We start from the raw sequence: 16,697 nt of genomic DNA, 5'->3' as shown, positions 1-16,697 counted from the left end.
AATAAGCTTTTCTAAGTTCTTTATAGCATTTTGTATTAAGTATATTTTTATTTATTAGAATATCATTTAAAAAAAACCAACGGAAATAAGTAAGATAATGTAATCATGGTTATAAACAACTTCTTGAATAGAAAAAAAAGATATGATAGGAGACGTTTTTACTCAGATAACTACAGAAATAAAGTTATGAAACAAAATGTATACATTAGTTTTCACTTAAGTAAATTTAAGAAAATTTTTATTCACGTTGATATGAATTAAATAATTTGTGTCTAACAAGCGCCTATGTATGTATGGTACATTAATTCAACAGTTACCATTCTTAATAGGGAACATGGTATATTAAGACATGATATCTATATGTCTTTATACAGATTTTACTGCATATCTTAAACTTTTTACATTTTTAGCATACACTTGGTCATTTAAGCTACATTAATAATTTCAATTTTAAAAAAAAAAGGTTTAATAAATTTTTTATTTTATTCTTCCATTACACAACACACTTTTAACATTTTTTTTATTATTGAAATAAAATAAAAACATAAATATAGTGTGTCCAACCAAGAAACGGAGAAACTTTCAGACATATTTTACTAGTAAAAATAATTAAAAACATTCATATAAATGTAGGTCTGGAAACGTCTTGTTTTCGAGTCACGGCTAGCTAAATATTTCGCCCGAATTTCAGTTCTTCTAATAAAAAGAAGTCCTACTGTAATTTTTGGAACACAAATTAAGAAATAAAACTGCTGATTTCTCATGTAATTTGAGCTGGGAAATAGGACAAAACAAGTTTCAGAACTGTAACTCCAATAGTTTTTAAGGTATCCGACGTAAAACACAAAATTCGGTGTTGAAAAACAAGTTTTTTGTTTGTAGTACAATAGCTTAGTTAAATGAGAAATAAATGCGAAAGATTTAACGACAAAAATTGTAGAGAATTTAATTATGAGAAAATTAATGTAAATATATCCAATTAAAAGTAAATAAAAACTTTTAAAAATCGGTATTTTATTGAAGCATAATAGACGAAAAATAGACAGAAAATCGTATTATTCTTTCTGGTGTATATTAATTTATTTCTTAATTACATGTTTTTCTTTATTAACCAAATAAAATGTTTATAATATTTATTGATTAATGATTTAAGGGCCTTACTTACTGACTGCCAATTTTATTTCTTCTCTTTTGAAGCTCCAAAGCCATCATTATTCATAATAAATTCTGTAGAAACAGAATGGAGAAGTAGAATTTTTCGGAAACGTTATTTTATGGTTCTAGAAAATATCTCATGGATGGAATGCTCATTTATATATATCCTTGGATCCATATTCTTACTGTTGAAGCTATATCCTTGTGTGTGTGTGTGTGTGTGTGTGTGTGTGCGCGCGAGCGTGTTTGTTTCAGAAAGAGACGGCATTCTTAAGTATTTATCAATTTAACATTCTTGAATGTTATGTTTATAATTCTTGATTATTATTAACTTTATACTTCGAAATTATATCGTTTTTTTTTTATTCATTCGCTACAGATTTCTTTTTCAATGTCATTCTTGTTAGCTATTGTAGTAGACACAGATTACGTTATTTTTCTTAGATGTGTATTTATTCAGGATATTCTTAAGTGAAATATTATTTTTTCGGGTTGTTACATAAAACTGACAACTAAATATATGTTTTTATATTTTCGAATTGATAATAATCAAATCTAATTTTATTTTATTATTATTCTCTTAGAAATAAAATATCATTTTCATTATAAATATTTCTTCTGTGATATTCCATGAATTCAAAATTGTCTTAATACATTGATTATAATTTAAACGTTTTATCATGGATTGTATAATGATCTGGCTTTCTTAATGCTATTATAAACAACTAATCAAATGGCCAATTATTTATTGTTAAAATAAAATCTTTCGTGTATTAGGTGGTTTTTATCTGGTAAGTATCAAAGCTGATTAACTGTAATTTTACTGGGCCTCTAAATCTAAATTGAGACTGATATTAGTTTGTTTATAATAAATTGGATATCAAATTTATATTAGTTACTTTTTTCATTTAACGGAATTAATATAAAATCGGTTGCTTTCAAAAACACAAAATCAACTGCTAAACTACAACTGAGCTAATAGTAAATTGTTAGATAATAATATTTAATAATACAAATTGTTTAAATCTCAGGAATGAGAAATCTTATTGTGTTGTTACGGAAGACTAAGTGTTATCCTCTAACGCATTAAAAATGATACTACTCTATCTCTTGTAAATCTGAAACTTAACAGATCTTAATATAAAAAAAAAACAAATAAAAACAAGAAAAGAAAACGTTTTCCGAAAAAAAAGAAATAATTTAAGGTTTTAAAATATTCTTTCATATAAACTTTGTCTTTACTTTTAATGATCAAAATTTTCATTTTCTTTGGACGATCTAATTATTAGTCTTAATAGAAAAACAAAGTGGAAACCTCGAAAACTGGAATGAGTAAATATCTGGAAAGTTAAAATTAAAAAGGTTACGAATTATCTTTTATTTTAACCACAGCTTGTATATACGTAGGCCTAAATATTAATTAATTTCCCGTTTTATATTCGGTAAAAAATATAAGTACATGGCGACTACGCATCTTTAACTAAATTAAAATTTAAAGAAACGAATAAATTAACCTTCAGTTATGGAATAACCTTGGCCAGCGGAAATAATTTTTTTTATTTTACACAAAATGAAGCAATAAAAAATATAACATTCATATTAAGAAAACAGAAAATAAATTTCAACTATTTTAACTACTTTTTATTTCCTTGTACGAAGTAAAAGAAATATTGTGATCGCGAAATATTTCTCTTTTCAGATTTCAACGGAAATATTCATTTTGACCATCCCTGAATCCATTTTGATTAGTTTCGGTGTGATGTCTGTACGTATGTGAGTATCTCGCATAACTCAAAAACGATTTGCCGTAGGATGTTGAAATTTTGGGTTTAGAACTTTTGTAACATCTAGTTATGCATTTCCCCTTTTCATTGCAATCGACTGGATCAAAAGTGTCCAAAAAAGCCCAAAATCAAAAAAAATATTGTATTTTGGACTTTTTTTTAACTGCAGTAATAAGCCCTTATTGAGAGCTTTTCAACGATATATCATAAGTGGTGACAGTTAAAATTTTAACAACTGAAATAATTTGGTCTTACAAGGGGAAGGTACATCGGTTCGAATCCGACTTCATCTCCTTTTTTAACTTTTTTTTTTTTTAATTTAAATATATTGATTTGTTAATAATTATTAACCTCTGATTGTAAATTTTTTTAACTATAAATAATAGTACAGTAATAACAAGAAAAAAATATATATGAAAAAATATCAGAAGTTATTAATGAAATAAAATTGTACATAATTTTCATTTAAAAAGAATGTGTAATTTATTTTAATAGGCGTACAAGGAAGTCATGTGGTGTCTACATCGGTTTATTTTTCTAGCATTTGTTGGTTAAAACACAAAAAAGGAAAATTTAATTAATATAATAATTACGAAATAAGTTATCGCTACATTAATGTATGGTATTTGTATTTATTTAAATTATTCTTATCTATTTGGTGAGAATTATAATGAAAACGTTTCACCTACCTGTAAACTGTAGTAATTATTGACACTTTGTAATTTATGGACACAAATTGCTTCATGACCTACAAATATAATTTTAAACCTAATAGGAAAGTATTGTAATAGTATACAATCATTCCATATTTGCTAAAGGACAAATTTAACAAAGCATTAGATATTTTTATATTATTTACAGTAAAACACCAACAATTATATACTAATTTCCTCTGTTCTCAAGGACACTTATAGAGCATTGGAAGCAATGACTTCGGTACGGAAAGTGGTTTTTATCATTATTCACAAAATTATACAAGCAAAATGTATATATATATATTTCATACAAAACACAATACAAAATTAAATAAAACTCATAAAATTAAAATCTATTTTAAAATTAACTGTAAAACTTATTTCATCTAATAAACGCTGGCCATGGAAGTATACAAAAAAAAGAAATTGAAATTTTTTTTTTACTGTAGTAAAGAACTCAGTAAAAATTGTTGAGGGGAATGATTACTTTTTTTTTTAATGATTCTCATCTTTGATAGAGTTTTTTTCAAATTTCTTTGATAGAGATACAGTGTAAAGAATAATTTACTTAAAAAAATAATTTTAATAATAGAATTTAAATAATCTTATTTTCTAAAAACATTTTCTAAAACTTTTATTATATTTTTCCTTAATTAACCACAACTTTCCTTATTTTTCATTTTTACAAAACCAATTTGACAACAACGAAAGTAACATAAAAGTTTTTGATTGGAATTATAAACTACCTAAAAATAATATTTTGAAGTTTCTGTTTGACAGACGTTAGTAATTTTTCCGAAACTTCCAGAGTTCGCTCTACCTTCAAATTTATCGGATTTTTTCATTATGAATCAAGTAGCGTCTTGAGTTTAGACCACTAGATCACGGTATATATTTATGAATACTGGATTATGATTAATCCCTAGTATTTACAAGATTGTTTTTTTTTTAATTACATTTATGGTGTAATTGATGTATATCGATATTTTCACTAATGGTTTATTAAAAACCTTTTTTTCTTTGCTATGAATATCATTTCTAAATTTGTAAAGAATCTTTTACATTTTGTATTTAAAACATAAGAAAATTGTTGTAACTTAATCTAGAATGAATTTAGTGTAAAAACGATTTTAAGTAAGATATCCCAGAGAAAAATATGTGACACTTATTGACGGTTAAAGTGATACCGAGTAATTTAGCTTCATGAGAACTCAATATAAACAGTAAACAGAATTGCCGATATTATTCTTAAATTATCTAAGTTAGTCGGTGCTGAATGAAACGGTTAGCAAAATAAATTCGTCTAACATCGTAAACATTCGGGATGGCGAGTTAGAATTGAGCCGACGGTTCCTGCGTGCAGACGATCGTCCCCAGTCAGCGAGTCCGTCAGCGAGCAAACTGTGTACGGCAGTCAGTCTTCCATGGCGCCTTAATGCGGTCTCACCGCCGCGCATTGTCGCGCTGTCTTTTGCCACCGCTGCTGGCTCTCGTCTGTTTTCCCGTCGTCCTATTGGTTGTAAATCAACCCCCTGTTAGACACCGGCCTTTACACAATCAGGTCTGTAAATTATTACACTATAGTATTTCAGTAAATAATATTTTAATTATGTGGTTTTTACGAATATCCTTGCTTAAATATTTAACCGAAATCCCTAGAAATCCTGGAATTTTAAAATACGTAGTATTATCATACATAATTAATTATTAATTAATAATTTCTGTATTTGTTTATATTCATCACAGTTAACCTTAAAATTTGTGAAATAAGGTGTAATTTAAAGATGCTAGAAATTGTATATATCTTCATAATTATTTTTATATTTCTATAATATTATAGTAAACAACCGGTACTAATTGAGAGTTCGCGGCTTACCAATTCTCAATTAAATGGTATCACATCGATAAACATTTTCAAAAACAAGAATTAGAACAAAATAAACTCAAAATTTAATTGTAATTTGAATTCTAATATTACGGATAATAAAAACCTTATAAAATAAAAAATTCAAAAACATTACAGGGTGGAGCACCTGGTTAAAATTTAACAAATTTTCTAACAAAAAATGTATTTAATAATTTTAATCATTTCATATTTATAAAGACTGGTCATTTTTTTTAATTAAATGTTAACAGGTTAACATTTTAATTTAAAAAAATATAAATAAAAATCAAAACATTTGACTATTACTCGATTTTCTTTATTAAAATTTCGGCTGAAAAAATATTTAATCGACCACAAATATTTATGTAAAAGATTTCTCCTTAAAAACTCACAAAAAAATTAATTAAAAGAAACTTTTCTTAATTTTTAAGTACTACATTTATATTAATATTCGTCAAGTCTGAAAAAATATTAATAGATGATTTTACGATTTTGATGAAAGATGTAGAGATTCAAACAAATATTTAGAATAAAATATTATGAAAAACTGAAATAAAATCGTGATGAAAATCTTTTTTTAAAAAGTAATTTTTCGATTTTGAAACAAAGTATAATAAATAAAAAAGTACATACAAAGATCTCAAAAAAATCTAATTGAAAAGATTGAAATAAAAGTAAACGAAAATTTCTTGTTTTTTTATCTTAGGTTAGAAATTTAACCGTACATTAGAAATCCTAATTCTTATATATCATCTGGATTGTATTAGGAGTAGGTAAATATAAAACTAGTAAGACATCAAGTAAAGTTAATACCAATTTAAAAATGACTGGTTTTCAGTCATATCAAAATTAATCGGATCTGAATATTGTTTCTTCTTTGGATGAGGAAGAAAAAACTTATTCACTGGTTAATGTCACTCTAGAAGACAACATGTCCTTTAAAAACATATTTTCTAAGTATATATATATATATAAGTTTAAGTCACATAAAACAACATTTTTATGTGACTTAAACAGGTAAAACATTAAATACAAAATAGATTTTTAATAATCATACACATATCTCGTTTTATTGCTTAACACAGAAAAAATATTTAAAAGAATGTATTGTAATCAAAGAGATATAAATTACAATAAAATCTTCTGCAATACGAGAAAAAGATTTTTTTGTATTATATATCAAGATGTGCATTTTTCTGTTTTTATGAATATGGTTATATAATTCTGATTTCATTCTGTCAAAAATAAAGTCCAATTTTCTTTTGGTAAATACGAGCTATGTGTAATTTTATTTTTGTAACTTTCCCCAACATGGCTTGTTGTCTTTGGTCCTCTGGGCCGGATATGTTTACGCCAATGAGTAAAAGCAGTTTTAATTCAACTTTGTATTTAACTTATTTTCATCTAAAATTTATGCATTCCATTCAACATACATATTTATATATGCTCAGCTGTTTTTTTACATTTATGCCTTCAGTATTGATTATTTATTAAGATTTAACTCTGTAATATTTCATGTGTTTATATCTTGAATGGTAATAATAAGAACTTTTAATTGTGAGGAAGAAAAAGAAACATTTTGAGATTGTTGTATTGTTTTCTTTTCTTTCTTCTTTCATAATTACACATATTCACCTCATATTCATTCAATTTTATGTATTTGACACGACAATGTAAAAAACACTTTTGATACATAATTTTCTCAAGCTGTTTAGCAGTTTTTGTGAACATTTCATTTGTAATTTAAACATTTCGTTTGTAATGTACATTTCAATTTTTTTTCGTACTTTTAAAAGTTTTTCTAAGTTTTCTTGTTAAAAAGTGTATCTTTCAATTAACTCTGAATCTTTTATGTTATAATACCTATGAATCTTTGTTGTGTTAACTCGGCGAACATAAAAAAAGTATATAATAACAATACAGAGTATAAAAATAATACCTTATTTTAACAGACGATTACCTTAATATTTAGCAGGCGATTACAGTTCCAAGGAAAAACAATATCTTGATACTCACTTGGACATTTTGTGCAAGTGAGTATCAAGATATTGATAGTTAACTTCTTTGAAATACGGTTTAAATAAATATAACTTCAAATTATCAGAATAGAATTTTATATTAAAAGCAATAGTAAACAAAAATATTAGATTATTTTAAGTAAATAATATAAAACTTTGTTGAATTAAAAATAAAAGAATATGAGAGAACCAAAATGTTATCCACTAGGTTACGTATCAATAAGAGCCGATTTGATGAAAATGGTAATTGTCAATCTCATAGGATAAGCGAAGTGTATTATCTTAAATGATAAATTCACTTATTAATAAATTGGCAACTGATATTAATAATTTAAAGAAAATTATTAAATAAATGAAAAGATTAATTTATTATCTGTCTTGTGTTCATGATATTTAGTAAATTAAATTGTTTAGTAAAGACTTATTACTTTACAATTTACAAAGGGTTATTAACATTTTAAAATTGCTTCCAGAAAACTGTCTTATTTTATGTATAATTGTTTTTACTAATCTTATTATATACGGCTATAAAGACACTGAAATTACTTGTGTAATATTAAATTTAAAAAAAAATTATAAACACATCACAATAAATCAATCTACACTAAAAATAAAAATTTTTTCTCATACATTGTATATTATCTTTACGATTAACAATATAAAATTTTCATTTAATTGGAGAATTACATGATTTGTCTGTTCACGCATCACGTTAGAACGGGTGAACCAATTTTAGGAATAATTTTTTGAAATTATCTATTTTTAACACGATTGTAATTTATGTTAATTAATTGTAATTTACTGTAATTATGTTAATTTTGTGGAAAAATAATTTTTCGAAATAATGAATTACAGATGCGTTTTTGTTTTTAAAGACTTTTTTGGTAAAAAATAAATCACATTCCATAAAATTTTCGATAGTTTTGTAGGAATTTTTTTTAGTTTTTTAAATTTGAACTGGAGCTCCGAATTACCATTAGATAAAACAAATTTGTAAGATTTATAACTGAATTTAGCAAATAATTTAAAAGGATTTTTATTTTCAATTTTTAGTAACTTTCTTTCCGGAAGAGATTTTTCCGGAATCTAATTGGAGTTTCTCATATTTTAGAAAAAAATAAACAGAATACAAATAATTTAACAAATTGAAGTTTTAGGATAAAGGAATATTTATTTTGAACAATAAATATATATATTTTTTTATATCATACATTTCATCATAATGTGGTGTTTGGTAAAGCATAACAAAACCTTTCAGTTTCTAATATTGTAAATAATTACAAGTACAATTTTCTTTGATAATGAGTTCATTATCACGAAATTCTGTTATAATTACAACGGAATTCTTTCCTTGTGCTTAAAAGGTATAAAGTATTAATAGACTAGTGATTAAATCACTGGCTAAACATTATAATACAATGCCTAGACAGTGCTGTTTAAGCTATACATTACAGTGAAATTGGATTTAAAGAGTAACTAATTAGTTTTCCGATTAAAGATTTATACATAAGTTGTGCAAGCTAATTGAAATTAATTATATACACTCTGTATAGTGTGTGTGTGTGTGTGTGTGTGTGTGTGTGTGTGTTTGTGTGTTTGTGAATATATATATCAAAATTTGTTAAGCGTATTGTAAGCCTAATTTAAATTAGATAGCTGGCTTTAAGTAGTCCTGAAATAGGGCTGTTAATTGAGTGTTGTCGCAGGGAACAAAATACATTAACACGAAAATTCAAATTCAAATAAAAAAAATCTTTAAATTTAATTGGATTTAAATCCATCACATTTAAAAAAAAAACTTTTGTCTGCCAATCTGTATCTTACATTCATTCATAGTGTTCTACAGTTAGGGCAGGTCCTGTCACTGCTGCTGCTCTCCATTGTTTTATCCTTTGCTAATCTCCTTTCTGTATATTTTCTCTTTTCCATAATCCCAACAATCATTTGAAATCTCTTCTTTTCCTTTTATTCACCAAGCCTTCTATCGCATCTACTAATAAGCACCTTCTTCAGATACAATTTCCTAGCCAGTTCCTTTTCCTAGATTCAATCATATTTAACATTCTCCTGTTCTTTCCGATTCATCTTAGTACTTCATTTCTTACATGGTCTTGCCATCTGACATTTGTCATTTGCGCCACACCCGCATTTAAAAAACCTCAATTCGTTTTATGTCTGTCTTCTCATCGTCTACGTTTTATCTCCATAGAACATCACACTCATAATAAAACATTTCATTAATCTATTCCTTAACGCTAATTTTAACCACATAGTAGTCTTCCCTTCTTATTAAATGTCTGCTTACTTCTTGATATTCTTGTTTTAATTTTTATTGTGCAAGTCAGGTCATCAGTTTTAAAGCTCCCTATTTTACTGAAATTTCTTCACCTGCTCTAAAACTTCATTTCCTATCTTAAGTTCAATTCTCCTCTTTTCCACCTAATACCATAAATTTTGTCTTGTTTTTGTTTATCGTCTTACTCTGACTTTTCTAAGCTTTATTTAAGTTAACAAGCATTTCGTTTAGTTTGTTTGGATTCTCCGCCAGTACCGCCATATCATCAGCAAAACATGTACATTCTATTCTTCTTCCCCCAATCTTTATTCCTCTTTTGTATTAGCTTTTTGTAACTAATAGAATAACTTATGATGTTACTGAAATGTAAGCATCTAAAAGTTAATAAAAACTGAAATATTATTCTATTTCATTTTAATTTTTGTATACTTTTTCGTTTTTTATTAATTTTGTTGATATTTGATATGTCTGTAAGAGCTTTTTGCAGCTGCTATATTATACAGTTGTCCATGAATTACGTTAAAAATCTAGTAGTTATTTGTAGAGTATATCAGGAAATAAAAAATACTCAATCTGAACTCAAACTTGAGTTCTCACGATCTTTAAGCTGTGATATTTTTACGAAAAATATATAGTATATATAAGAAATATATATAATGTGAAATTCCTCAAATAAAGAAAAACTTTAAAAAATCAATTGATTTGCATTTTTCTCCAAAACTTATAATGCACATATAGACTACTAAGTTAGTATATTCCTCCATTGAATACTGCCAATACTAGAACAACATAACCAATAAGGAAATACTTTAATTTCTTCCCTTTTCCCTATTATTTTCTTGCTTTTCAAATTCCTGAGCGAGAAGACAAAATCAAAAATGCTCTTTCTGAGTTCATTAATCTTCATTACTAGCCTTCCTGAGATGAAATTATGAAGGTGCCACTTGAAGGCTGAAAGTTTCCTGCAGTCCCTGTGTTTTAGCAGGCTTGGCGTGCAACAACAAAATCGGCTGTGTAAAGAAAAAAAGAAAGCTATTATACAACCTAATTTTTCTTAATTGATGCAAAATGTTTATTTTATTTCGGTGGCTAAAAATGGTTTTTCTAAACATTTTTATCTAGACATCTCCTCTCAGCTTGTATATATTTAATTTATTTTCTTTAAATAACAATTTTTAAAAGAAAAATCTTGAAATCTTCAAGAAACCAGTTTTCAAAATAAGCCATTAGTTTTTCGTGCCGGGAAAGTATAGCCACTCTGTTGCCAGCCTTTTTAATATTTATATAATTCTGTTACATTCTCATTTATACAAATAATACAAAACTATAACGTAATTCCAGAAAATTTGCATAAACATTTCAGTTAATGTTTCGGTTAACTGTATTAGATTGTATTTAGAATGTGCAAAATATTAACTTTTATATTTTATGTCATGTCCTACACGTCAAAACGGTGATAACATTGTAAAGTTAAAAAAATAAACAATAAATTTATAAAATTAGCCAGGAGTTTGAAACAGAGTTTCTCCTAGACACCTCAATCACAAGGTCTTTTCACCATAAATATTTATTAATTATATCTGCTTGTTGCTTTGTGCCTTCTCGAACAATTCAGATCCGTCTTATTAGGTTAGGGAATTCTTTTTTTCAGAAAATCATGGTTTCAATGAATAAGGTGAAATACTTTCTTTCAGATTATAGATTTATATTATAAAAACTAAATTATTTTAGATTTACTTTAATAGTATTATCTTGTCATAATTTATCGTTTAAAATTTATTTCATAGCAACTCTAAAATGTATTTTAAATTGTTTAAAATATTTTCGATTGATACTTAACTATTTCTTCAAAATTCTTTCCATAAAATAATTTTAAACGATTTTCTCAAATAACTGGTATTATAATGATAAGAAGCCAAATTTTTTTTCACTATGAACATTCCACTTCCTCAATTCTTTGTTGTTGCTAAGTTCGGAGTGCAGTCTATTTGAGGTTAACACAAAATATTGAATGGATATTCAAACTTTTGTGTTAGAAGGTGTTTGGTTATTTTACAAAAGCCTAATAATTAAAGTAATCTACGATGTAATACTCGCTGATTGGTATTTTCCTATCAGTAAAATAGTTATTATACGTAATGATGCTTCGCTAAATAGCTATTGTGATTCTGAAGTCCCCTGGTTAAAATTCAGTTAATACTTTTAATTTAATTTGCTTATTAATGTTATATTTTTCTCATTAGTGTTCAATTAACAATACTGTCTTGGAATGTCAGTCTAAGACTGAACTATTAAAGGGAATTGGATTAATATTCTGTTCTAAAGAGTAGATTTTTTCCAATAATTAAATCATTGCATAGCAATAAATTTTGAAAATGTTTCAACTGGGATTAACTAATAAACGGTTTACAGAAATACTCAAACTTTAGAAATAAATTAATTTTTTTTCCGGTATTTAAATTAATTACTCTTGTCAACAGAAGCATTGGTAAATTAAAAGTAAATCGACTTCATATTTATATCACACATACAAAAAAAATATAAAGGATAGATTATGTATATTTTTTCTAAGTTAACCAAATTTTTACCGCTTAAGACTAGTGATAAAAATTTCTGTTCGCTTGTGTTATTATTTACTTCTAAAATGGCACCCTCTTAGGATTCGATACTTTGCCGCTAGTTAAGCCAAAGCTCACTCGTAATCTTTTAGAGGATGTGTTCTGTAATTACCATTTGGAATAATTATTAAACTGCAAAGATACCGTGAGGAATCTTCCTTTGCATAGAGTGAGATAAACGCTAGTTAAGATAGACATTAGCGTCGGGTGGGGCACGTTTTTGGTACAAATCCCGATAACGATAGTTCCAGAACGGCCCCCTTCCCAGATGTTAAATGTGTGCCAACAGTGACACAAAACCTATTAAATCGATTATGCGCATCCTCATTTTTCGATAAACCCTTTTAAAGCGCCTTTCTCTCATCCTCTCCCTCTCTTCTCATTTTTTTAAAGAAGGGATATTTCATCATAAACAATAAATCTCTTTTACCGATGTATTTTTTTAGCATAAAATTTTATAAAAAGGAAGAAAACATTTATTTTTAGTCACACGTCCCTAAAATGGATTCTACAGTATTTTTTCGTAAAAATTAAATATTCAGTTTTGCATCAGTGTCTTAATAGCTACGTACCGCTAAAACGGATTGTAACGTATACAGAGTGTATGTATATATGTATGTTTTTTCCATCATTGCAGCTCAACGGCTAACCGATTTAGATATACGACCCGCGTTGGAATTCTTATATTACCGGGACTGTAATACGCTATATATACATAATACATGTTTAAATAAATTTAAAAAAATTATAATGTTTACAAATACTATATACAAAATTTCCACCCGCACGTTCTTTAATTATCCCGTTTTAAAGATTATTTTTTTCAGCAATGTTTTTTTTTTGGCAGTCCTGTTTTCAATTTTTAATATTTATCTCTTGTTTTGTTTTATGTTAAATCTGATATATATACGTTTAAGAACGTCTGGTTAAAGAATGAGGTTCAACAGTAATTATTTTGTAAAAAAAACTTGTTATATATTAAATTTATCTTGTTATTCTGTTTTACAGTTTCTAATTGTGAAATAATTTAATAATTCCAACTTAAAAAATTTTACTTATGTTTATAACACACGCGATTTTTTTCACTCTTTCTTTTGTTATATACTAAGATTTTTGAGAATTTATATTTTGATCTCTAAATATCTAATAGATTTATTTTCATAGAAGTAATCCATTTTGTAAAAGAAATTAAAAAAATGTATAATCTAAAAGTATTATATTTTAATCATTGTTGTTTAACAGTCTGAAACAGGAGGATAATCCAATAATCCTGTACATCAAAGAACTAAAGGTGTAGAAACTAAGTTATTAAAAATTGTATTCGTTCTGGAATTGTGAAATTCCAAAACTAAACGGTTTTAACTAGTAAACCTGCTTTCATTCTTCTGGGATAAAAATAAATTATGTATGGTTAGTATTTCTTTTATCAGAACCGAAAATTTCAAATATAACTCCCATAGATTAAAAAACTGTTATTTATATTTGAAATTACGAGTAATATTTCAGCAAAAATAATCCAGTAATTGAATTTTTAAATTTTAAAATAACCATTGTTAAAAAAGTTTATCAAAACTTAAAATAAAATGTAAAAATAAAATTTTCTTCTATTTTTTAGAACGAATTAGTCGGCTGATATATTAAAACTTAATTCTTACCTTCACTAAAAGTGAAAATTTTAAGTAACACTGATTTCTTGATTCAGTAACTTCTGAAATTTTAATTGAATAATAAAGAAGACATCATTTTTTTTTTTGAAAAGATTATTTGTTTTCTGATTAAAAATTACAAGATCATTTTTTTCTTAACTCTCACTAAGATTTTACTAACTAATTAATTAGTTAGTTTCCTATATAGGTGAGAACAATTGATAAAATTAATATTATTTCTTCACTTTTTACTCGTTTAGAAATGGTCGACCTGACACTGTACAAGAATGCATTTAAATTAATACATATCATCCTCATTCATTCTCTGAGGTAATACCTTACGGTGGTTTTGGAGAATAAACGTAATTAGCAGGCATAATTTATAGGAATTATAGTCCATGGAAAAATTATAAAAGTTTAAAACACTTTTTTATTACACACTAACATTCGAGTATTTGAAAACAGCGTTTACATTTGTTTAAGCGAGATAGTTTTTTTAATTCAACTTTTTTGTGTTTCGTGATAGTTTTATGTAGAAAAACTGTTCTCTAGACTTTTATGAATTTTCTCTGAAAAATTACTTCTGTTAAAACTGATGTGTAAGCATTACTAAGAGTAGTTTAGAAGCTAGTTCATTTTAAAAGATTGGTATGTAAAATTGCTATCAGGGTAGTTATGGCCTTGAAAATTCGATCGAGTCGATTATAGTAATTTTAAGTAACCGGAATTCTGAATATTTCTTAAGCAACTCCGAATAATTTAGCTAGTACCTATAAACATGGTACAGCTTTAAAAAAGTACGAAGTAAACACCATAATTATTTGTCATGTTGCTATAATTTCATTGTACAAGATTTATTATGATTAATATACATTTTTATTTTTGTTCATAGTTTATGTAGTTAATTAAATTAATATTTTGAAAACAATTAGTTAATGGAATCACACACATTTAATTACCAAATATATTCATTCAATTAAACAAAAAAAAGTAGCATAGAAATAACAATAAAAAGAAATAATTACAATTAAAATTAAAAATATATATGTCGTTTTTTCAACAGCACAACAAAATTTTATTTGTATTGTTAACTTCTCTTTATTATTCGCGATATATTTTTGCTGGTTAGTTTGAACGCTAACTTCCTTTACAATAATTATGAGAAATTATGTAATTTTAATACTCTTAGCAATTATAATAGTCTTATTTTATACACCAATCGCATTTTTTTGTACAGTCGCATCAACAATTACAGTCATTAGATAGTACTAAAGTAGCACTATCATGTAGTGTTACATAAAACAACAAAAATAACAATACAATAAAATACATAAGTCAGATAAAATCGTTAATTCGTATTCTTCAATCCACAGTAGGAGAGCAACCGCAACAGACGTTTTATACCTTCTTTCTGATTTAATAGAAATTTCATATCTGAACCCAGGTCTAAATTTTGTCGGATGGTTCTAAAGATTGGAAAATCAAAGAGCAAATGGTGCACGGACCATTTGACCTTGCAAGCCTCACAAATCTTCTGAGGAGAGTCAAATAGATGAGCGTGGGTAAGCCTGGTGTGTCTAATCCTTAGCCGAGTTAAGATGACTAGATCTCTTCTGTTGCTCGAGGAAAGAGGTTTCCCGAGAACATCCTTCCGCATGTTATGTAATGCCGTGGGAGGAGTCAGCAGCCAAAACCTATTCCACTGAGCCCATAATTTTGTACGGACTGATCTCATGAAGTCTCTCTCACATATCGATTGTATTCGGATGCAATTTATTGCAGCTATCTTGGCAGCCTCATCGGCCTGTTCGTTCCCGAGGATGCCACAATAGCCAGGATCCCATACCAGTACCACAGTGTTATTTATCCTTAAAAGGATATCATGAATAATCTGGACGATGGATTCAGAACGTCTGCAGCCCAAGCTCTCAAGTACACTCATAGAGTCGGCAATTACTAGGAAGCTGTCATCGCTACGGGTTTCCATAACTTTCAAGGCCTCGCAAAAGTACACAGAAGAACAGGCATTACGCTTATATAATATCTCAGTGTCAGGGAATACAATAGAACAACCACATCCGTCGGCCGAGACAGAGCCAGAGCCAGATTGTAAGTATACGATCTCTGGAGACGCGCGTAACCAAGGGGCGCCGCATCCTGTTCCCTTTTGAAGGATGCAGGGCAGGTAGATCTAGTTCTTGTTGATAGCGAAGCAGCCTGAGGCTGAAAGACTGCGGTAAGGACGTCCTTCCTTTAAGTAGCGAAGTGCGAGCGTGTTTGATAGTCTTATATTTCCTCCTGTAACGCAGTGGGAGTTCATCGGATTCTACCAGTAAGCTTGGTATAGGAAAAGTGGCGAATGCCCCTATTGACATGCGAATGCAGGTGTTGTGCAAAGGGTCAAGTATGCCCTTAATCATCTCTTTCGCAGAATCATATAGTACAGACCAATATTTTATTTTAGTTTTTTGTTGTATTATAGAATTTCATTTCATATCTGAAACTTTTCATCAAAACAGAAAAAAAAACTGTATAAAACGTAAATATTTTTATCAATATTTAAATAATTAAAATTTATAATCGTCAAAAACAACAAAAAA

At 27.3% G+C, this 16,697-nt stretch overlaps 1 protein-coding gene across 1 annotated transcript in view; it reads left to right on the top strand.

The window, feature by feature from the left end:
• Nucleotides 1-5,048: 5,048 nt before the first annotated feature.
• LOC142321035 (carbohydrate sulfotransferase 11-like) overlaps nt 5,049-16,697 on the top strand; it is a 90,764-nt gene continuing 79,115 nt past the window's right edge. Inside the window, exon 1 of the mRNA XM_075359036.1 lies at nt 5,049-5,195. Coding sequence (XP_075215151.1) covers nt 5,070-5,195 — 126 coding nt within the window. The 5' untranslated portion in view covers nt 5,049-5,069. The remainder of the gene's footprint in view (nt 5,196-16,697) is intronic.

This window comes from Lycorma delicatula, chromosome 3 (genome assembly GCF_047948215.1).
Source record: "Lycorma delicatula isolate Av1 chromosome 3, ASM4794821v1, whole genome shotgun sequence".
NCBI lineage: Eukaryota > Metazoa > Arthropoda > Insecta > Hemiptera > Fulgoridae > Lycorma > Lycorma delicatula.
This window is presented reverse-complemented; position numbering and strand designations above follow the sequence as displayed.